This window comes from Catharus ustulatus, chromosome 1 (genome assembly GCF_009819885.2).
Source record: "Catharus ustulatus isolate bCatUst1 chromosome 1, bCatUst1.pri.v2, whole genome shotgun sequence".
NCBI lineage: Eukaryota > Metazoa > Chordata > Aves > Passeriformes > Turdidae > Catharus > Catharus ustulatus.
This window is the reverse complement of record NC_046221.1, coordinates 29,689,048-29,713,007: the sequence shown is the minus strand read 5'-3', so window position 1 is coordinate 29,713,007 and position 23,960 is coordinate 29,689,048. Positions and strand designations below refer to the sequence as shown.

The window sequence follows — 23,960 nt, the reverse complement described above, 5'->3', positions numbered from 1 at the left end:
TGTTTCAATATGTTTCAGGATACCTTTATGTTTATTCTCTATTAGAAGGGTAAAATGGGATCATAATGCTTTGTATTGCTGTAATCCCATTGCAGCCTACGCCTTCCTTGAGTGGGAGGTGCTGATATCTCCCTGGTGACCAGCAACAGGACATGAGGAAATAGAATCAAGTTGCATCAGAGGAAGTTTAGATCAGACATCAGGAAAAGACTCTTCTCTGGGAGGCTGGTTGGTCAGTGGAAGAGGCTTTCCAGAGCATGTCTTGGTCATGGCACCAAGCCTGTCAGATATCAAGGAGCATCTGGATGATTCTCATAGTCATGTGATTTAGTTTCACGTACTCCTGTGAGGAGCAGGGAGTTGAACTCAATGATGCTTATGTATTCCTTCCGACTTGAGACAATCTATGATTCATTTTATTATAGACAAAGCTGTTTTAACAGAAGAAATTATCGTTGGAGTTTTATTAATCAACTCTTACCTTGCTGGCAAAAGCAAAACCAAATTAAGCTAAATGACAAATGTTTTGGATCAACAACTTTTGTTTTTTTCCTCTCTAAGTAATGCTGCATGTCTAACCGCTCTCATTTGACTCTTCAAGCCTATTTGAGACAGTGTGATTAATAGGTCTTTGACAAACACCAGCAAAGCATGTTGCCATGTAAGAAAAGACAGGAGGCCTTCAATTCCCTGAATTAGGCATCCAAAAATCCCCTGCTTTTTGTCTGCCTGATTATAGAAGAAGCTGAGACATCCTAAGTACATCCCTAGGAGCTCTCTAGGTGCCTTTGGATGCTAATCAAGAAATTTGAGAGCGTAGAAATTGATTTCAGGGTCCTGATATGAGTGCTCTGAATTTACTCTGGAATGTTTTATACAGTGCTTTGAGGTATTATAGCAATACTGTGAATTTTCAAAGTAATACTTAATTCAATAATCACTTTCAAGAATAGGTGTGCCAGTGTAAATCTTCTGGAATCAGTATAGTCAAATACAGTCCAAAGCTTTTTTCAACAGAATATTATTTGATGGATTAGTGTGACTTTTTTTTACAAAATACTCAAAATGTTTATTCCTTTTTTTCGTCCCCTTCACTGCAGACAATTGATTTAGAGGGGTTCAAGCTTTTTATGAAGACTTTCCTGGAGGCAGAGTTACCAGATGATTTCGTTGAACACCTTTTTACATCATTTAGGAACAAAATCTCTCACTGTAGCCCATTAATAAAAAACAAACCACAGCACCTTTCTGGAGGTAAGTAGTAAAATCAGTAATGTAAGAGCTAAAGGTTCCCTCACCCTGCTGTTTTACTTCTAATAGCTGTAAATGTATGGAAGTCTTCACTACATGATGAGGGATTTTTGTTCCAGTATTTGTGAAATTTCAGAAACTAACTCATAATAGGAAATACTATGAAAAGGAATGGAAATTAAATGGTTTCATCTTTTTCATTCACAATAATGATGCAGCTGAGACACCAAGTGGACATTTTTTGTCATGTTAATGCTAAACAGATTGTATGGTTACATGATCTTGTTGCCTACTGTCCTTTATAAAGACTTAAAAATCTTTAAGCTTGATGCAGGGGGCTCCTGCTGGTGATCAGCCATTTCTCTGCCAGTTGCTGATGTTTCTCTTAACTGTCTGTGTTTGATTCTGTTGTTATTAATCCTACAAACTTAACAGCTATTCTATTTTAAATGTTGGGTGTTAGTATATCACTAAAAGTGATTTTGTTTTCACAGGACTCTGTACAGGCTGTATTCAGCTTTCTTCACTTTCACTATAGCTCTCTTTGATATATTTTATTCCTACATGTGGTAAAATTATAATAATGATAATTTTTATAACATTGTAAAGAGTGGTGCTGTTATTACTGTTATTTAAACTGTATGTTAAGTTTCTTACTCTAATATTGCCTCATAACATTTTTTTCTCCTACACTAACTTTTCCATGAACTCATAAAGATTTTTTATCTTTTTCTGTTACTAAGGACTTTAGAAATAGTGTAATGTAGTATCAGTTTAGGAAGCTTCCATATGTTTTTAACATAATACCAGAAGGACTGTTTGATAAATTGTTATATCCAAAACATGTTTTCAGAGAGGCAGTTCAGTTCACTTCATGCAAGAATTGTTTGGGCTTGAAAATGTAGTGGGTTTATATGTAATTGAATCTCATTGTTTAAATTAAATGTCACATCCTGATAATTTGTAACTTTTAAAGGGAAAAACTGTGCATTGGTACATTTTCATGTGCACATGGAAACTGTAGAAACTCTTGTTTTTGGATATGTAGCAATTTTTAAATGTTATCAGTAGTGAAAAAAAAAGCTGACTGTACTGGAAAATAACTTTGTCAGGAATATTTGACATTCTTCTGGAAAATGGAAGGATAAGTGAGAGGTAGAGAAAATGACAGGGAAAGTAGCAGAGTTCATCAGTCTGTCAGATATGTGCTTGGTTTACACATAGTCTCTTTTGGTCCACTCATGTCTGTTTATAAACTGTGTTTTCAGTTAAGGTGTCTGAAGAGAGATGGAAACAAATGCCAGGTAAGCAGCAGGACTGGAATTCTCCTGTAAGTCAGTACATTGCAACCAACCCTTCTCACCTCTGATTAAAAATAATAATTTAACCTGTACGTTGCAGCTGATCATAGGTTAAAACATACCTTATAATTTGTATTTCTTTCCATTTGGATTTCGGCACTATTTATTTCTGAGAAGAGTTGTCCCAGTTTTATAATTGTTTTTATTCTGTGAATACGATTGACATAATGCTGGAATATGAACTATTTGTGTAATTTGTGTGATTAAAGCTAACATTTAACTGAATAAAATATTAAAATGTCTTAATTTTAATGACACTTAATTGGCATGCAAGCTCGCTAAATAGAACATTGACATTAAATATTTTTGTTCATTTAATATTTACTTTTAGTGTTTATTATTTGCCTGGAACTATGAAAATGCAATTCATTCCAAGATACATTTTTGCATGCCAGTTTGATCTTTTTTGCCTTATTTTATTGTTTTAACATGTGTATTTCATAACATGTAGGCATACATTTTAAAATATAGGCTTTTGAAGATGTATCCAGATTACAATGAAGTTTTTCAAGCTAAATTTAGGGAGAAAGGGGACAACCCTCAGTCAGTGAGAAATGTAACAAACTTGTAAGGAAAGTTTTCTTACTCCTTCCTCTGTGTTCTGCTGTCCTTCCTATTTTTCCCCATTTTGGTCCTGCAGATTATAGTAATATCAGGACTGGTCATAATAATGTTGTACTGAAACAAGAAGTTTGGCAATTTTGAAACTTTAATTCCAAGTGGTACACTGGAACTGCTAATAATCACAATGTCTGAACAATTATTATAACTATTATTTAAATTAAAAATTTAATTTCTCAGTAGTCTGTCACTGAGACTTCTGTGTTTTAAATATGTGCTGCACTGATGCACGTCTAGCTGTGGTTTTGGGATAACAGCACACTTGGGTATTAGAAGAGTTTTCGTTGACACTAAAGCATCTTCATTTAGTGTAGTTGTTGTCAATCTAGAAATTAGACAAAGCTTCTACAAGCACAAGGAAGTAGATGCAGACTTGGGCGGAGATTGTTGTTAATACTTAGCATCTTGTATGGTAGAACAAAATATTCCCCAAATTGTTTTGTAGTCAAATTAAATCAGATCAGCACAAATTATAAAAAGGTTATGCCATTTCCATAATTGAATGGGGGGTGTTTTGGATAGTTTATTTTAATTCTACCTGTACTGGCTAAACTATGAACATGAATTGTTTAAAACTTTAAATTAAAAAGTAATCTGAGAGTCACAGAAAACAAAGATGAATGTATGCAAAAGTTATGTTTTCATTCTCTGCTTATATTGTGTGTTCAGACTAACAAAGGCTATGGATTATTTCCAGGTCTGAGACTTAACAAGGGTACCTCTACATCCAGACCTCCTACTCCTGCCAACTCACATTTACCAGACATGATCCAGCTGAAGGATATTGTTTGCTATTTGTCACTGCTAGAAAGAGGAAGACCTGAAGACAAGCTAGAATGTATGTTCTTTTTTAATTTTAAATATTTCTTTCTGTAAGTCATCAAATATTCTGTCCCTGAATTTAGGAGCCAGTTTTGAGCAGATGGATTATACAAATATGATTCTAGGTGACCCTAATTGCAGAAACGATTTTTTATTCTTGCTAATGATGAGATTTTAAACTAAATTTGGTCTATCTAGCATTTGCTAAAATGAGGAGTAAGGATTGTACATTACAGTAATCCTCTCTACACTGTCTTCTCTTGATTACTATCAGATCTGAGAAAAACAAAGTATAGTTAGTATGCTTAGAGATCTGTAGATGGGGTGAATAACCTGCATTAAACATCCTAACTCAAACAAAGAACAGTTGCTAGTATAAGCTTGGGCTCTGTACTATTACTGATAACTGAAAAGCCAAGAATGATCCAACTCTTGCATCACTATTGGGAAGGAGTGTTTGACACAAGAAGTTAGAAATTACTTGTTTGGTTGTTCCGTTTGGTTTAATTAACCAGTTTTTCACATAGTTTTTCATATAGTCCTGTTGTCCTTATTGAGATGAAATATGCTTCAGTAGACATAACCGGTCTGTTTATAAAAGATCTGTGGGATCAGGCTCTCCATATGGTGTCCTAGTTTGGAGGACAGGTGTCTGCTAAGAAAGGCAGGAGCCTCTCTTTGAAAATGGAGAATGTAAACCCCCTCCCTCCAAATTATTATCATTTTGAAATCAAGGGGCTCTCAGGCAAAGATATGGGAATTAGGAATAACAGTTCTTTACTAGGGAAATGAAAATAGAAATACAATACTACAAAAAAACAGACCCCAAGCCCTGACAAAGTCAGAGTACAACCTGACACCCGTCAGGCAGGGTGTTGGTAGCAGTCCCATTAAATGGTGGTTGCAGTCCTCTTGCAGTGACAGATGTGATTCAGTTGGAGCAGTGCTCCTGTAGAAGGTGCAGTTTCCCCCTGGAGGTCCAGTGGTGATGTGGAGAAATCCGGCTTCCCTCTGGAGTCCAGTGGAGAAGGGGCTCCCTTAGTGTCCCAAAACCTCTGTTTTTATCTTGGTAAGAAATGTTGGGCTCTTCCCCCTGGCTGGAACAACTTCCAGTGGGATGCAGTAATTTTATCAGTCACACAGTGGGACTCAATGGGCCATTAGCAGAAAATGACTCACTGGAGGCAGGATGGGTTGTGAAAAGATAAAGAACAATGCCCTGCCTGGTTTCAATGGATGGCCCAATAGCAGAACATCTCCCACGGAGATAAGGATCACTGTCCCACCTGGTCTCAACAGATGGTGAAAGAATAGACCTTTTATCACACCCTCTATTGTAACCCAAGACATATGGGAAGTAAATACTCAGTATAATAAGGTGTACAAACATTAGGCTGCTTCTGCCAGAATAAGACATTCATTACAAGGTTACATGTCATTTAAGTATCTTGATGCTTTGTTACCTGTTGTTGCAACTTTGTACTACGTGGTCACAGCAAATCCCCAGGATCCTGCAAATACTCTTGTATCATGAGTAGAATTTGACAGTGTGTATGTGAATGCACATTCAGAACACAGGCACAGAAAAACTGAGATCCAAGGACTGAATTTAACTTGCAGTGTACTAATTGCTGCATGCAAGTTATGCAAGCCCTACCAGAGCTCTGAGGAGCCTGATGCGCAAACCACGGCATGAAATGGAGATCAGTTGCCTCCCCTGGTGTCAGGAATTGTCAGGTACAATGGAAGGGAGGAGATGCAGAGGAGCAGATGATAGTTACAGTGTGGGGATTTTCCATTAACTTCTGATGTGGCAATAGGAGCTGCATGGGCAAAAGTCTGTTCTGTAAGATTTAAGAGCAAGGGAGCATGACCTAATATGTGTATTTTGGGTATTCAGGATCAATTGCATTTGCTGTGTATAATTCTGGGCATGGTTGTTTTATGGGTTTGTTTTCTTCTTTGTCATAGGGAGTTGAAATATGCTAAATATTTTTGCTTTTTAGTATTTAAATTTCAGATTATACTGCAGCATTGTAGGCAGACTTTTCTGTTAATTTCAGTTGAATTCTCTTTATAAATCAATGGTATAATTTAACTCTTCTGAATTTGAAAGCAGTAGGTCGTGTGGCTGTAATGTAAATTATAAATTTGTAGCAGTGAAGGGGAAAAGGAAATATGGCTTATTCAGGAGTTGCCATCATTATTATCAATACCAATTTCAAATAGTGATTATAATTTTTTTTTCAGATGACAAAAATTGGAAAAAAAAATGAGTCATAGCTGAGTGTTTGGAAACTTAATTCAGGACAAACAGAACGTGGAAGTGGTGTTTTCAGTTACAATTTCATGTAGGCTAGAGGATAAACTACACTAAGAGAAAATAATGTTTTGTCTTTGGATCTATATGATCTACAGATTTTCATAGATTTATAAATATTCCATATGATAAATGGATTTTCTAACCTATTAAGAATGTAAAGGTCTTGCATAGTGTGAACCTCACCTGTTTGGCATGCTCAACATACCTATTATTCATAATCTATGTATGACCTGAATATAAAGAAAATCCTAAGCATTCCTCACAGAGGTACATTGAGAGAGCATGAATCATCTTTTAAAGGTTAAATTGGCATCTAGAAATAGAAATTGGGTGCCCAGTCAGTGTAATCAGGTAAGGAGATGGGAAAAGAAATATAAAAATTTGACTTGGGCTCTGTAGTTTGCGTCAGAACTTATGTTTGATTGTTTTTATCATTTCGTTCTTGTTTTGGTTTTGTTTTTTTCTTCTCCCAGAGTGTGTAAATCAAGAGCATGAATATTCAGCAGTGTATGAATAGAAGAGAGATTGCATGCCACACCAGTATCATAGTTTTCAGAATCCAGCCAAGAGCACAGATTGAGCCTTTTTGCTATCCTATACATATGTAATTGGAAAGACTTTTTCTATAAAGGTGAAACAGTTATAATTATGCTAATGTCTGGTTTTAAATGACTGATTAAAACAACTGATTCATGTTAAAGGAAAAAAAAGTTGTAAGCACTACTGCTCTGGAATGGGTAAAGGTCACGGAGATACTAAAACTTGCTGTAAAACATTTTCTCAGGTAATGTCTGAGAATCACAGAGGAAAAGGAAGGAGAACAAACTGATTTTAACTTTATCACTGAGTGACTCAGTGATTCATCCCTGGAAGCTGTGAATGTCTAATGGTACCTTTGCCAGACAATATTAGCTGTCAAGCTCTGAAAAGCTTTGGTGGAAGGTGTACTAGCTGGGGCAGTACCAATCTCTGGTGGCTTTTGGCACTAACTATTGTTTTATGCTGGAACATTTTTGCTATGGTAATTCTAGGGAAAGAAGGATATTTTTACAAGTTTTCCTAACCAGTAACTAATGAATCATGAGCCTTTGTGGCGTGAAATAGTGTGCTACTGTAGATATCATCAGTCTTGTATTACAGTTCTTAAGAGCAGTGCAAGGTAGTGGCAAAAATTGCTGAAGTGATAGAGAGGTGTAGTGCTTACCCTTTTTTCCACACAGTTAGATGATCAACTCATTCCCAAGAGGAGGACGTAAGTGAAGCAAGCCAATATATATAACAAATAATATGTTTTGCTGTAAGTCCTAAAATGATCAAATTCTTGCTGAACTTTGCTCTCTAATAGTTAAGAATTTCCTCAGTTCTCATTATATAGTTTCCTGAAAATTGTGGCAATTTGTGTGTGAAACTTACTGGATTCTAACAGCATCTGCTATGGATCCAGTGTTGTAGAATTCCTCAATGTTAAATAGGTCATATGTTAGGTTGCCAGAGACATCTGATTAGACAACAGATTACTTGTGTTTTACTGTTTGTGGAGGCATTACATTATCCTGGAACCATCTCTGTGGGCTGACTTCTTCGTCCCCAAAAATTAGGTGTAGGGGTGAAAAAAAATGCACTTTTGAAGAACATGGTGGATGTTTGGATTTGAGAGCACTGATAAACTGTCTCTGAAAGTAACGACAAAGAGTGAGGTATTTGTAGGCTTCTGGATTTCCTTTTTAGTCTTCTAACAGTATTCCTATGAAAGCTTTATGCTTTACTGCTCCCAAATATTTTGGTAATGGTGCATGTACCCCTTATTTTGGCTGGGATCAAGTCATGACATGATCTTGAAAGTACAGTAATTTCATGACTATAAGGTACACCCTTTTGACTAAAACTTTCCCTCGAACCCGGAAGTGCGCCTTATAGTCCAGTGTGCCTTATCTGATGTACAAAGTTGCTAAATTCACCAAACCGGAAGTGTGAGCTGTGAGGCGTGAGGGGAGCCAGAAGTGCCACGGCAGCCGGGTGGAGGCGGGCCCAGGGGCCCACGGCACCTCCCCTGCTGGGTGGAGGCAGTCCTGGGGGCCCATGGCTGCCGGGTGAATGCGGGCCAGGGGGCCCGCAGCACCGCCCCTCCCGGGTCCGGGCAGTCCCGGGGGCCCATGGCTGCCAGGTCCAGGGGGGCCCGGTGGCTTGCGGCACCACCCCTGCCGGGTGGAGGCGGGCCCGGGGGCCCAGGGCTGCCAGGTTGAGGCGGGGCCTTGGCCAGCAACCGCACGGGGTGAGCTGGGGGCGGAGCCTCGCTGCAAAAAAAAAAGTGCGCCTTATAGTCCGGTGCGCCTTATCTGATCTACAAAGTTGCGAATTTTGCCGACTCCCGGGGGTGCACCTTATAGTCCGGTGCACCTTATGATCATGAAATTACTGTACATATTTTTTCTCGATTTTGTCAAAATATACCTTTTTGTCTGTGTGTTTCCCGAGAATGTTAGGAATACATTCTGAAATTGATGAAGCAAGTACGGTCCTGGAAGAAGTCATGCTGGCAATTTTTGATGAATGTTTATTGTCAGATTTGGATGATTAGATATTTAAAATATTAATCCTGTGTTCCATTTAGTTGGTCAGAAAAGAGTTTCAAAAGCAATATCACTTCTGAATAGTGATAGCTGTAGTCAAGGGAATAGCATTGTAACTTAAGCAGGCTTCTTGGTGTTTGTGACCAATTGGATGTTATCCTGTCTTAGCTATGTTCTGTGTTTTGGTTTGGAGTTGTTTTTTCTAATGAAAAAGAGATGTATTTGTTGCGTTTTCTAACTGAGTTTCCTTCTCTTTGTTTTCTTTTCAGTTATGTTTCGCTTGTATGATACAGATGGGAATGGATACCTGGATAGTTCGGTAATGTTTTTTATGTATTGCATTGTAAGAGTATGTCAAGATGGCAAAACTATACAAAACTACATTAATTCAAGTCAAGTTTATATTTATCCGGAATTAATAGAAGCAGTATAAAATAGAGTTGATAAAAATTCATTCATTTGAAAAGTAATACTTGAGTTTTCTTTTCCAATGAGAAATGTTGTTTCTACAAGTGTATAAATTTTCAGTGGCTGACACTGCTGTCATGTAGTCCTGTTCTATAGTCTTCTGATTTTTAATGATACTGATGTAGGGGATACATTAATATGATTCCAATAATTCTAGTATGCTGCTGGGAGATGTGTATGAAAGCACTATTTGTAAAGATTTCATTAAAAAGTGTGTGAGTCACACAGTAGATTTATGTGGAGAAAAGTCATACCTTCCACATTATTATTAAGAACACAGGAACAATATTAAGGGCAAAGTTTTGAGGAATAGCCCAACCAAAAGTTTGAAGAAAAGTTGGAGATATGGTAATAATTTTAAAAGGTGTAACTATTTTTTTTCTGATAGCTAACAGAAACAAATGTTTTATTAGCAGTGTTGGGTTTTTTTTTTTCCCCATTGGATTTTTTTTCCATCTTTTCTTTGTATCTACTGGAAACAAGACAGCATAGAATGGGTTGGTAAGGAAGAAGAGGTGATTCCCATAAGTTGTAGGGAAATACAGACGTGAAAATATATACGGTTATAATGCAAATTTGGCACCAAAATTTTAGGCAATACCAAGTTGAGTTAGATGCCTGGATAAAAATGAGAATTTAGAATGGTCCTAGATAAGCATTTGAGCAAAAGTGTATATGTAAGTATAGAAAAGCCCTTATGATTCATGGTCAAGGAAAATTGCAATACTGTAGTGGTATGAAAATAAATCTGTAGTAGTTTAAAGAATGCATTTTATACCTTATTTCTATTAGAAAGTTGTGATTTATACAATTACTGTCAAAAAATAATTTGGTACAGTGATGGAATTTAAAAATCATTTCATGATCTTGTCACAGGAAATCAGATAATTAAAACATGGATGCTTGAAAGATAACTAGGAAGGAAGAATTTGTGACTGCTTCCATTTACTTGGATTGTGGGGCTGTGTTTCACCTCCCTGAATGCCTTGTAGTCCATGGAAGATGTATATGTTTTGCTTGTAAGCAGATTCACTTGAGAATACAGCTTCCAGTGTGAAGTGTTTTTTCATCAGGGATATTATGAAATAGTGTCATTGAATGCAATATGGTTGAATTATTAGTTCCTTGCAGTAGAATTTTTCTTTATAACCTTGCATTAAATATCATACTTTGTCATTCATCTCTAGGAGTTAGAAAATATCATTGCTCAAATGATGCATGTTGCAGAATACCTTGAGTGGGATATTACTGAATTAAGTCCAGTAAGTATCCATTTGAGATAATTTTCAATGTTGCTAGAGACAGCTGTCATAATTTCGTGATACTTTGTATTCACGTGACATTCCACAGGTGAGGTAGAAATAAGGATAGCCTGTGTTCTACTATGGCACTGTGAATTAGCGTTTTTACCAGTATTTTACTGTTTCAATCTAATCTATGAAACGTTCAATAAATGTAATAATTAACTTCTATAACATAACTAGTTTGTCTCTGAAAATTTCTTAAGAGTGCGTGCACAAAGGACACAGGTTGATTTAGGACCTTTAGGTATTAATAAAATGTAAATAGGAGTATGACACTTCATTTTTTGAACTGTCCATAATCATTTTACTACAGCTAACATGCAAGTAATATTTTTCTTATTTTTTGTATGAGAGAATTGGAGATCTGCACATGTTCTAACAAGTTGTTGTATTAGAATATAATAATAATAATAAATTAGAACTTATGAGGTTTTTCATTAAATTGCAGATTCTTCATGAAATGATGGAAGAAATCGACTATGATCATGATGGCACTGTTTCCCTAGAAGAGTGGATCCAAGGAGGAATGACAACAATCCCACTCTTGGTCCTTCTTGGGTTAGAAAATGTAGGTATTAAATAGTAGCATAAAGTTTCTGCTTGTATGTTGACTGTGGCCTTCAGGTTAGTTTCTTTGTGACCTGTATTAAAAAATGATTTTGCTATACTCCTCTTTACTATGGCTGTATAACATGCAAAGAACAGAAGTGTGTCTTCAGCATCACAGTACGCTGGCAAGTTTGAAGCACCATCTAATAACCTGACCCTGGAACTGGAAGCTGTAAAAAACTGAATAACTTTCCCTGCTAACAACATATTTAGTCCAAGCTGCAGTATTATCTGTTAAGCGTGTTTTACTGCCCATGTGTATGTTAAAGCTAGCTTGGAGTAGTGTCTAAACTTGTCAGCCTAGTACTGAGTTGTGTGGCCTAACTCTACTGAGTCACAGAATAGTCTAGGTTGGAAAGAACTTCCGAAGATCTTCTTGTTCCAGTCCCTAATTAAAGGCAGCACCAGAGACTGAGTTATCCAGGACCCTGTTAAACCTGAATAATTCAAATAAAGTGGATTCTACCAGTTCTGTGGGCAAACTTTCCCTGTGTTAATTGTTGTCAAGGGAAAGAGTTTTTGTTCATATGCGCAGATGGAATTTCTTCTGCAGCAATTATTGCTGGCTCTTGTCTGTCGTGATACATCCCTGTGAAGATCTTCTGTCTCTGTAACTATGTTAGTAAAGTATAGTGAGAAGCAGTATCAAGGGGAACACTTGCTCCAACAGAGTATTGTGAAATGTTCTCTAAATGTTGTCTACATTTACAACTTCACATTAAAAATAATACAGATGTAATATGATCAATTTTGTACCAGTTCAACCCAGCAGTTTTAAGATTGGCATGTTGTCAGTGCCACCTGCTGTCCTATATTTGAGCTAATTTTAAACTCATGTATTGAAGCATAGGTTTCAAATGCTTTTCTGCTATTCTAAAAAAAGCGTTTTAATCTTTTAAAATCTCTTAAGTAATTTTCACGTTTTGAAAATAATAAATAATATTTATTTTCCCCATTTAGTGCAATCTAGACTGCTGTAGTTGCTCTATGCTATTTTATTTGCATGAAAAATGCTCAGATTGATACTTTGTGCAGGGAAATAGGCAATGAAGTTTATTGAACAAAAGAAATGTAAGTCTTTAAATATCTAATTAATTAACTTACAGGTACAATATCTGAAGTGAAGATAACTTTCAATGAGTCTGGATCACTGTAGTGCTCATTCCCTAATTCTGTATGTGAGCTGGAGTAAGAAAAATGTTAAATTACTGTTATCAAACAACATATGTTTGCCAGGCTGAATTCCATTATTTGCACAGAATTACTCTAAATAAAGGCCAGCAAATTTTCTCAAGCAAGCAGTACAGCAGATAACAGATAGTGATTTTTAGTACAGATTTTTCTTTTATGACAGGTAGTATAGGTGTTCTGGGGAGTGTTTTTCAATATCTAAATTTCTAAATTTGAAACTCCTAAATTACAGCATCAATTAATGCAGATCAATCTGTAGAGTTTATTTTCATATTAAAGCAAAAGCTGTTAGAAAGAAGCTATGTTAGCAAACATTTTATCCTTTTGAGTATTTTTACCAGTTACTGGATATTTATCTTGCTGTGCATAGCTTTACTCTGAAAATACTAAAAACACATAAATAGTGATCAAAATTCTACAGCCTGTTATCAGCATGGGTCAGCGTTTCTGTCATCAAGATATTCCTAGTATTTCATACATTTAACAGACATAAATGCAGAGTTGTGGAAAAATTATTATAATAGCATGCAAAATATCTCTATAATCAATAAGCATAGTTTATGTAAAGTCTATTACCTACATATGAGCTAATTTGCTAGTAATTTGCCAGTGATTCACTAGGACAAGATGCTACCCTTTAAAAGGTCTCCTATTTTTCTTTTTATATTTAAAACTGTTTAATTTTTTTAACCCGCACATTATATGTAGAGAAAAGCAAAAATTTTAAATTTTTTCATTAAACCAGCAAAAATATACTACTTCCGTTTGTACATAGTTCAAATAAAATCATATTTTAGGACACTGAAAAGTGAAATCAGTAAAGATAAAACTCCAATGTGTGTCTGTTAATTAGTGTAAACTAATAGCATGAGTTTTATGGTTTTACAGCATCTAATGTATTATCCAAGCTCTTCATTCTAGTTGATTAATCCCATCAGTGGGATGCTCTTAAATCTTTTTGTATGCCATTGTTAAATTTTGCAAACTTAGCTTCCTAGGACTCTGCTTTCTGGGTGTCTGTCTCTATCCTTTTAGTAATAGTAATGAAAAGTAGGATAAGAATCTTTTCGATTCACTAATAAAATTAGAAAGTGCTTATATCTTAAGCTTTTCCTCAAGCTGATTAGTATGTGAGTATAAGAGGCATAACCTACTGGATTATGCTGTTTAGATATGTCCAGGTAATCTTCATATGTTGATATGTTGTAAATCAGAGGGGAAAAAAACCAACAAACCCCTGCCCCCCACCCCAAAGCAAAACCCCAAAAACCCCCAAACAAAGAACCCACCAACCAAACAATTCTGTCACCTTCTTCTAAGTGTTGGTTGTGTACTGAGCTCGGCAGTGATGAAATTTGAAATCCAAGAGATAAGTTCAGAGCTTGTCTAGGATGATAGTGACAAAGAACTGTCACTAGAGTTTATTAAATAAATTATGATACAAATGAAGAATTTAATTTGTTTTGGGTTGGTGTCCATTAACATTATAATGTATTAAACTGTTGTAAAGATCTTGTATGAAGGATAGAGGATTTTCAGCTGGTCTCATTTGATATGCTAATATCAGTGAAGCTATGATAATTTATTTCAGCTGCAGATTTGTCATAGTACTTTCAGAATTCAGCTACATTGTTTGTACTTAATCCTTAGTTTCCTGTAATAGCTATATAGAAAGGTCAGATATCATGTAGAAGCTCTATATTACATTTAAAACCTTTCAATCAGTTTTTATTACATACTGTATTAGACTAATCCAAATAATTTAAAAAGAAGAAGCATTTAAGTGAAGTATGGAACTGTATTGTATAAAAATAGAAGAATAAACAAGTCGTTGTTTATGAGCAGTGGGGTTGAGCTAGCCTAACCCCACACAGGCTTATGGCCTTTGCCCTCTGACCTCATCAGTAATCCCCTTCTGAGAGAGACAAGAGTATTAGGCTGGAACTACAAGCATTTGACTGCCACCTATTACCAAGTCAAAGTAACAAGGAAATCTGCCTCATTTCTGTTTTGCTTGCTCTCTCTCTCTCTCTCTCTGCTTCTCCTCCTGCTTTTTTCTAGACTTTCATGAAATTTCTAGTGCTCTTCAAATTTATTTAAGATTACTAAACTAATTTAAAAGTTGCTGATGCAGTTTAGAATGATGAAGATAATAGGACAAAGAGCATAAAAAAGTCTAATTTCCCTAGGAAATCAACTTTAATATCCAGTTTGTTTTATTTTACTGGGCTTTATGTTTTGTTTCCTTCTGAGATTTGATTTTAGAATTGTTGTGAAGGTACACTTTAGAAATACAGAGTTCTCTCTCTGAAGATGTTCCAGGATGGAAATTATATATTATATAATATTATATATATATACACAGTAATTTCACGACCATAAGGTGCACCGGATTATAAGGTGTACCTCCGGGAGTCAGCACATTTAGCAACTTTGTACGTTATATAAGGCACACCGGACTAAAAGGCGCACTTTTGTTTTGCAGCGAAGATCCGTGCCGCATTCAACAAAGTAACGAATTAGTAACGGAATCCCGCAATTGTGGAGTTTACTGGCACGTGCTCAATTTGCAAACATTTTTCACAGATTGGTGCAACCTTTAAACGCAGCCCCAAGCATCCTCCCCGTGCATGGGCCCCAGCACTCCTGCCTGCCCCCGGCTGGCGAGGCGGGGCTCAGGGCAACCGGGGCTTGGGGCGGCCACAGCTTACACCTCAGGTTTGCTGTGGTTCAGGGCGGGTCAGGGCCGCCGCAGCTCGGGGCAGATCGGGGCCACCTGCGGCGCAAGGCCACCTGCTCCCTCCCTCCCTGTGCGGCTCCTGCTCGCCTGGGGCCGGCCGGGGGCTGCCCGGTCTCACCCACCCCACATGGCTCATGCTGGCTGGGGGCTGCATGGTCCCGCCCACCCCGTGCAGCTCCTGCTGGCCGGGGGCTGCCCACAGCTGCCCGCTCCCGCCCCCCCTCGCAGCTCGGCTCATGACTCGCACTTCTGGGTTGGCAAATTTCGCAGCTTTTTACATTATATAAGGCGCACCAGACTATAAGGCGCACTTCCGGGTTTGGACCAAAATTTTAGTCAAAAGCGTGCACCTTATAGTCGTGAAATTTCTGTAATTTACATATAAATTATATATTTGATGTTTTTGTGCTTCTGATGGCAGTTGATAATCCAAACAAACAATTTGGGTACAAAATAAGGAATTTAAGTAAGAACTTCATTGGTTCTTTTTGTGTAGGGTTTCTGAGATAGATACATGCACTGTTTCGCAATTTGTTTTAGAAGAAAAGATCTTGCAATTGTATGCATGTATATTGCATTTGTAGTTGGGTGACTATCCTTTTTCCAATTAGCAGTGTCTAAATGCATTCTATATGGCATCTACTGAAACCTTGTTATTTAAGACAAAATAATTCTTACTCAGACGTTTAGTTGTTCCAATTTAATGGATTTTTTTTCAATAAATACTCTTATGTAAACTGAGAATTTCGTGAAGTAAAAGAAAATGTTAACTGTGTAGGAAATTATTATTTATGTGGTTTCATTTTTAATAATAAATGTATGAGGTAGTTTTTTGCTGAGTGTCACACTTCAGTTTGGAGTTTTAACAGTCCTCATTAATTGTCCAAATTTATTTTTACATCTTAAGACAATAGTTGATCTCCCACCCAAACACAAATTGGAGAGAGACATCCCTGCAGTACTCCTGATCCTTTTGGGAAGTGGTCTGTTACACATTAGGCTATTTATTCTACTTCTTCATGGTAGAAACCGTTGAACTTTCTGACCTTTTTATTTGCTTCTGCGTTATTATTAAATAGATTAACGTTGTAAGAGAAGGTAGAGAGTTTACTCATTGACTTTCCTAACATCACTTAAAATTTCTTTTGTAATCTGTGCACAAAAGGCTTCTTAATGATGGGTTTTGTCAGCCATAAGCATTGTACTCTGGTCTTTGTTGTACAATATTATTCCACCATGATTTGATAGAAGCACTTGATTTCTCTTTTAAATTAATTGCATGCCATATACTTGGTCTCACTTTTCCTGTGACAAATAATTACTATAACTTCTGTCAGTGATTGCACAGAGAGGAAGTATAAACTGCATAAGTGCTAGTGTTTAAAGAAATCCTGTATTTTAGGGAAGTATTTTATTCCCTCTCCACTGGCCACTAGATGTCACAGTTGCACTGTTCCTGGTACTGTACAGTTGCTGAATAGCTGCCCTATGGTAAGCGAGAAGTTTAAAACCAGTAGAAGCTTCATAAAGCCATCAATAATTTGAAATAAGGAAAATGCACCTTTCTTATAAATATGTAATCGTTGTAACTTTCAATCCAGTTTACCTTTTAAATCAAGGTAAATTTTGATGGGACAAACATTTGAATTGAGACTATGTTTCAATTAAATCGTAAAGACATACTCTTAAAATGTTGCCTTAGATCCCCAAGCAGTAAATATTATGCGATTGCACTCATATAATTGATAAAGCAACTTTTAAACCCTTTTGATTAACTGTGCAATGAAAAGTTTCAGTGGGAGTTCACACTTGGGAATAGTGCTTCTTATCATGTATACTACATTATTGTTGCCATACTTTTTGAATTGTATGTTAAAATGGAACCAAACTAGAAACTTGTGAACACTTGCGAGTCTGAAGTGGGATGTGTTGTACTGTGAGTAATCCCTTCAGGGCGAAGCTTGAAATGACTGCTCATCTCTGGGCATTTTCATAGACTTCTATTTCTTTTGTTCAGCGAGGAAGAAGGGCAGTCAGGTCTTTTATTTTCCTGATTGACATTTCTGTATGTCTTTTCTGAAATGTGAGTTTTCTGGAAAGCCAAAGTTGAGGCTCACCATCTGCTATTTCCATCCATGTGGGGGCAAACTCGAGCTCCCTGGGCTGTCGCTCGCTACCTTTGTGCAAGCTCATTCCTGGCTGGAAGCAGACTTAATCCCAGTGAGGGATGAAGGAGCTGTTGTGGCGCTCTGGTGTGGCAGCAGGGCCCACAGAGGGCGCGGTGTCCCTGCTCAGGAAGGCAGGAATGGAGTGAGGGAGGCTGCAGTGGAGGGAGCGAACGCCTGGCCCTGCCAGGCTCTGCCCTGCCCTGCCCGGCCCGGCCGTGCCCTGCCCTGCCTGGCTCTGCTCTTCCCTGCCCAGCCCTGCTCAGCCCAGCCCAGCTCTGTCCTGCCCTACCAGGCTCTGCCCTGCCCTGCCCTGCCCTGCCCAGCTCTTCCCTGCCCTGCCCTGCTCTGCCCAGCTCTTCCCTGCCCTGCCCTGCTCTGCCCAGCTCTGCCCTGCCCTGCCCAGCTCTTCCCTGCCCTGCCCTACCCTGCCCTGCCCAGCTCTGCCCTACCTTGCCCAGCTCTTCCCTGCCCTGCCCTACCCTGCCCAGCTCTTCCCTGCCCTGCTCTGCCCAGCTCTTCCCTGCCCTGCCCTGCGCTGCCCAGCTCTGCCCTGCCCTGCCCAGCTCTTCCCTGCCCTGCCCTACCCTGCCCTGCCCAGCTCTACCCTGCCTTGCCCAGCTCTTCCCTGCCCTGCCCTACCCTGCCCAGCTCTTCCCTGCCCTGCCCAGCTCTGCCCTGCCCTACCCTGCCCTGCCCAACCCTGCCCTGCCCGGCGCAGCCTTTCTTTGTCCTGCCCTACCCTGCCCTGCCCTGCCCTACCCAGCCTAACTCTACCCTGCCCTGCCCTGCCCAGCCTGACCTGGCCGTGCTGCGCCGCACTGGCTTCTGCTGCCCTGCGGCAACTTCTCCAGCGCAAATTCCCTTTCCTTACTGCAGCCCCAATTCTCTGTTCATCTCCAGGTGGAAAACAGCCCAGGAAAAGTCAGGAGTAGCACCCTTCTGTGTATAAGGTGTAAAATAGAGGCGTTTCACGCATGTATACAGATTTACCATTATTTACAATTTAATTTCCACAGCATCAAAATCTCTGCAGATGACAGATGGTTACAGATTTTGGACGGGGAAACTCCATACTGTGGCTATTTATGAAGGTTTTAAAAGCCATTTAATTTTCCCTCTTGTGCTCCCTTTTCTGTTTCTGGATGAGTGTGTGGATGAAGGCTGTGGAAGATTTTTGTCTTGATTTCTCACACACACACAGATGCATACACAGTATCTGAGAAATTAGAAGTCAGGAGACCTCCCAAGTAGTGTCCCTTGAGTCAGGTTGCTCCCTCTCCACCTGACCAAGAACAGGCTTAAAACCCTTTCTTCCCAAAGGAAATTGAACAAAGCAAAACATCATATGAATTCTTTACTGAGAGCCAAACAAAGGAGTATAGAATGTAACTATATCTGTTTTGAACTATGTTTGCTGCATAGTTTAATGGAAACTCTTCCCACCTTCCCACTGACAGAACAATGCCTAACAATCAGTAATAAAATTGTCTTGAACAAGTCAAGTAAATATTTAAAAAAATGGAAAAAAAAAATTAGTGAAAGAATAACAGCTACTCCATAACAACCTTCTCACTTGGATGCTTGTTATTAACTCTTCTGATAGAAGAAACTGAATATTCTGGCATTTTAGACACTGTAACTATTTTAAGAGGGCATGTTTACTAGGGTCAAAATTTATCAGTGATTTTCATTAGCTTTTTTAAGTCTCAAAATCTTGAAGATGTCTTTGTCTACCTTATACACAAATATCTAAAAAACTGACATAAGTTAATATTAAACCTGGTTAGGGATGTGTTGCTAAAGTCTATGGTAGCATAAAATTTTCCACTGGTTCTAAGGTTGGGTCTTTTATGGTTGACTAACTTTTTAAGGTCAGGTAGTTTTCGCAATCAAATCCATGGTAGCAGGGTCAGGACCATGAGTTCAGAGAACTGTTGTTAACAAAATAAATGTTACTATTGTTATTATGTTTTAAAGTCTGGGTGTGACATATGGAAGCTTGATTTTCAGTGATGTGTATAATGAAGTGAGGCAGACATTTTTACTGTACCTGCTCTGCATTGAGATCTTCTTAATGTATATTTGTTTTTAAACTCTTTCTCGGGATATGGACGCAAAATGAGTTAATGTCAGTGCATTCACTGATGTGTTAGAATTGTGGATTTTATTCATACTTAAAGACTTGCATTGAGGTGGCTTTATTTCATATTATGTCTTTTTTTTCTCTTGGCAGTGTTTTAAAAAGTTATGTGCATGCATAATCATATGCAGCATTTTATTGCTTTTTTTTGGCAGTGCACAAGAGCAAAAATTTAATTTGCTCTTTTCCAAAAGTGCATTGTGTTTATGTAATGGATTTGCATCAGTTGCAGTCTGTAACACAGCTAAGTGTTTTAATTGGCAGAACACCCACATCAAGACTTGTTTGTTTTTCTGATAAGGAAAATGCCAGCTAAGTTAGACCATATGTTCTGTTCAAATAAGAAGTGACATATTCACATATAATGGTCATTCTTTAAAAATAAATTAAAATGAAAAAGTAATATAAAATTAATGTGGAAGAGGGGCAGTCTTATGCATAAGTTCTAATTTCTGTTAATTTTCATATACAGCACATATTTTGCTAAGGAAGGCTGGTCAACTCACATTTTAAGTGTTTGTGGTTTATGACTGTCTGTGTTGATGACCTGAGTGATGTTAAAATTGAAGTGTACATTGTTCTCTGTTTTTTTTCTCAGAAGGATTTACATGGTCTTTGTTGTCTAATGAATAATTGTCTGCTTTCAGAAGGCTTGAAATTCACATACTGAATTGTAGTTTAACAATACTTCAAAAATGTGTAGAATATGGTATTAAGATGGGAAGAAAAATAGAAGTTAGTTCTGTTTAATGGAATACATCCTCTTCAGCTGCCAGTCATGAAGGAGCTTGACAGGCTTCTAGTGCTTCACAGCTGCAGAATCTATTTCTGCTTCTTCAGGGGAAATTGGAAAACTTCCACAGTCTTCGCCAGCCTGAGAATCCTGCATTAGGCATCTGCTGTGCTTTAGCTGCAGAAAGGGGACCCTGACATTGCCCAGCTGTCAGAGATGGCATTTGAACTCCTGCTGGTAATATTGGAGGAGTTGTTACTTATGCTCTGATCCTGATACCTTAGTAGAGAAAAAAAAAAAGAATTTGAAAGACTTCAGGATTTTTTGTTTCTAAGTAACTTGCAGAATATATTCAGAGCTGTGTCCTGGCTGACACCCAACTTTGAGCCAAACATTCTTAATTTCTTAGAGTGCTGATTTTGCTTCAGGATTTTTCTTTTTTTCCCACAAGGAGGACAAAGTCTTCATCATATTTGACTTTTATTAACTTCTAACTCCTACAACAGAGCAATACTGATTTTTAAGGACATAACTCAAATAGTATATGGTAATATAGGACAAAACTAAATTTTTATTAAAATTTATGCTCACCAATGTACACTGGCTATTCTCATCAGTGAAAACCATCTTATTATTGAAAATCTAGTCAGGAATATTGTCTATATAGAATGACGAGTAATAGTCGTTTGATGTGAGAAATCAGAAACTGAGTAAGAACCAGCTGTTGATGTGTTTTCTGAGAAACAAAGTTTGGTATGACTTCCTTTAGCTATATGGCAATATATGGTCTTTTGGAAGTGACATGACCAAGAAGACTTAGATTTTCAGCAATACACAAGGAAGCAGCTGATGGACATTAAGTGCCTGTGTTCCATTGGATGTTATATTTGGTAGAAGAAAAATCATTGTTTTTTATAAAATTTAGTGATATTTCATTAGATTCATCTAGTGCTTTTTAGAATCAAAACCTCTGATGATTTTAGAAAGGAAAAAGCCTGATTACCAGTATTGCCAAACCAGGAATTTAGAGAATTAATTTAACATCTGTACTAACTGCACATCATTTTGTAAACCTTCAAAAAACAGAGAGGCCCCAGAATGATTCCATGAAGAAGGAAGAGGATAATCATCCAACAGAACGCTTAGTTTCATAAAAATAAATGATTTGATAATATTTTAGAGATTCACAAAAATTACAGTGGACCCCTGAGTAGTAAGTGCCAGTGAATTGATCAGTTTATTCATTAAAGATTTGAGTATAGTGCAACAGCTGACTGGAAAACTTGGCTTTAAATGTAATGAATTCCATTTTTGGAGAAGAGGTCTAAGATGCAAATCTCAACCTTAAATACATGTTTTTTGATAGGTAATTGGCAGTCTAGAGTAACTTCATCTAAGGTTGGGAGTAGTTATTGTGGTGTGGTTGGTTTTCCTGTTTCATGTATGTGTTATATGTAACTAATTCTGGCAGTCATTAAGAATATCTGTGGATTTAGAAAACCTTTTCTGTTGTTTGTTTTGGGGAGTTTTATCTTCTGACCTGCGGCACCATTATTTTTAGGGAAAAAAATTCTTAATGCCAGTTGTAATTTAATATCAGCCTAGATACATTGATATTGTTGTGTTGCAGTGGTGACAGCAGCCTGGTGGCTTTTTCTGAGTTGTATTCAAAACACGTGGATGTCCATGAGCTTCTGAAGAATTTTTTTTTATTGTATCATTGCCTGTGTATTTAGAATGATTATGCTGTGATCTGGTGCAGAGTCTTAAATGAAGTAACAGCTTGTCTTTTATGTTCTTGAGTCAATCTCCAATTTTTATTGACACTTACGTATTCCACTGTTTTATTAAATGAAATCTGTTTCTCTTATGTCCTGTTCAGAATGTGAAAGATGATGGGCAGCATGTATGGAGATTGAAACACTTCAACAAGCCTGCCTACTGTAATCTTTGTTTGAACATGCTGATCGGAGTAGGCAAGCAAGGTCTCTGCTGTTCTTGTGAGTAAAAGCATTTCAGTGTCCATTTGCTTACATATCTGTTCCTAGAAATGTTCTTACTGCATAACAAAGAACTAGTAGCTTCCCCTTACAAAAGCATTTGCCACCACAGTAGTGCCCCCCCCTCCTTTTCTCTGCTTGAGTGTTCATGGTTCTTTTTTTTAAATTTTTCAGGATATTTGGCTTTAAAATGTTTTGTTTGAAGAAATTTTCTGCTTTCGAAGGGTTATCACTGTTGGTTCCCCTTGAAGTCTGTTGCTCTTTTTTTCTTTCTGCTATTTCTTTTTAATTTTTTATTAAAGAGTATCAGGCATAAGTTTTAACTTTATAATATTGTTACTCCTGTTTTTACTGATACTTGTACTATAGGTAGCAACTTGACAAACATCTAAGTCACATGTTTTTTGATTCAAATTTCGCACAGAATTGTTTTGCTAATTGTGAAGGTGAAAATCCTAGTTTCCCAGAAATGGTGTTTCTGAAGTTTTGTATAGTTACTTGTTTTGTAGTCATAAATCTTAATCCTCATGTTAACTGATTATAGATTTTAAGAAAAGGAACACAGAAATCTACTGCATCTAATGTGACCTTCATTAGGCTATTGGGTGCATCTACTACCCTTCAGTTCCTTGAGCTGTATCTATGTATTTCTTGATAATATGTTTATCTGTGTTTGACCACCTAGCATGTCTCTTGAGAAACCAGGGTTTACTGTAAGATACCTTGTCTCCATTTGAAAGTTTCCAGAAATGCGTGATCCATATCTTTCTTTTGTGATGTGTTCCGATGGGAAATATATAAAGTTTTTTTTTTAAATTTATTTTTTTTAAATCCTATTTTTTGATTTGAATATGTCTAGTAGATAGTCCAATGCTTGGTTCATGTTATTCCCTACTCTATTAGATTAATGAGATCTATAGTACCCAACTGTATTCTTCTCATGATGGTACCAAGTTACCTTTCAGTTTTCTTTTTGGTACAATAATCCGTTTCTTAGTATAAATGACTTTCACCATTTTTGGTATGAAAGATAGCCTCTCACAGTTGATGAGGATCTTTCTGCCTGTACAGTTCTATTGATTTAATTTGAGATTAGTCTGAATGAATGAGGGTTTTTAATTGACCATTTCTCTCCTCTGGGGGCCACAGACCTCTCTGAAATATAATTCGGATATAAATCCTTGTATGCATTTTCAAATCATGTAATTTCATTCACCATGCTGTGAAATGGGAAAGATACATTTATTAAAATCCAAACAAATAGAAATTGCGTAACTTGAGATTAATAAATGCTGATGACAGTAAGTGGAAATATACATAAAATACTGATTTGACTATTAGATCTTGAAATGTTACATTCTTTAATATTCTTTTTTTGTCAGACTGATATTGTGAAGAAATAAGACCCATATATGTTGGAAAAAGAGTTCTGTTGAGCAAGTAATGTAGCTCACCTTCAGTAGTTGTCCGAAATGGATAGACCACTTACCTAAACTGTCCCAAAAAGACCGACCTTGCAAGACCTCTAAATTTTTTCTGCTGCAGTGTGTCTTTTGAGAACATATTTATTATTGTGCTTGGCATTTATTTTGTGAGAACAGTGGTCTCAGAGTATCTGAAGAACATGATCCTTTCAATTACTTAATGCAGCAAGAGGCA

At 37.4% G+C, this 23,960-nt stretch overlaps 1 protein-coding gene across 8 annotated transcripts in view; it reads left to right on the top strand.

Moving 5' to 3' along the window:
* DGKB (diacylglycerol kinase beta) overlaps positions 1–23,960 on the top strand; it is a 412,441-nt gene that overhangs the window by 153,506 nt on the left and 234,975 nt on the right. For all 8 annotated transcript variants that reach the window (XM_033067483.1, XM_033067474.2, XM_033067464.1 and 5 more), the window contains 7 exons: positions 1,101–1,254; positions 2,520–2,555; positions 3,931–4,071; positions 9,218–9,267; positions 10,604–10,678; positions 11,169–11,288; positions 22,184–22,301. In XM_033067483.1, coding sequence (XP_032923374.1) covers positions 1,101–1,254; positions 2,520–2,555; positions 3,931–4,071; positions 9,218–9,267; positions 10,604–10,678; positions 11,169–11,288; positions 22,184–22,301 — 694 coding nt within the window. The remainder of the gene's footprint in view (positions 1–1,100; positions 1,255–2,519; positions 2,556–3,930; positions 4,072–9,217; positions 9,268–10,603; positions 10,679–11,168; positions 11,289–22,183; positions 22,302–23,960) is intronic.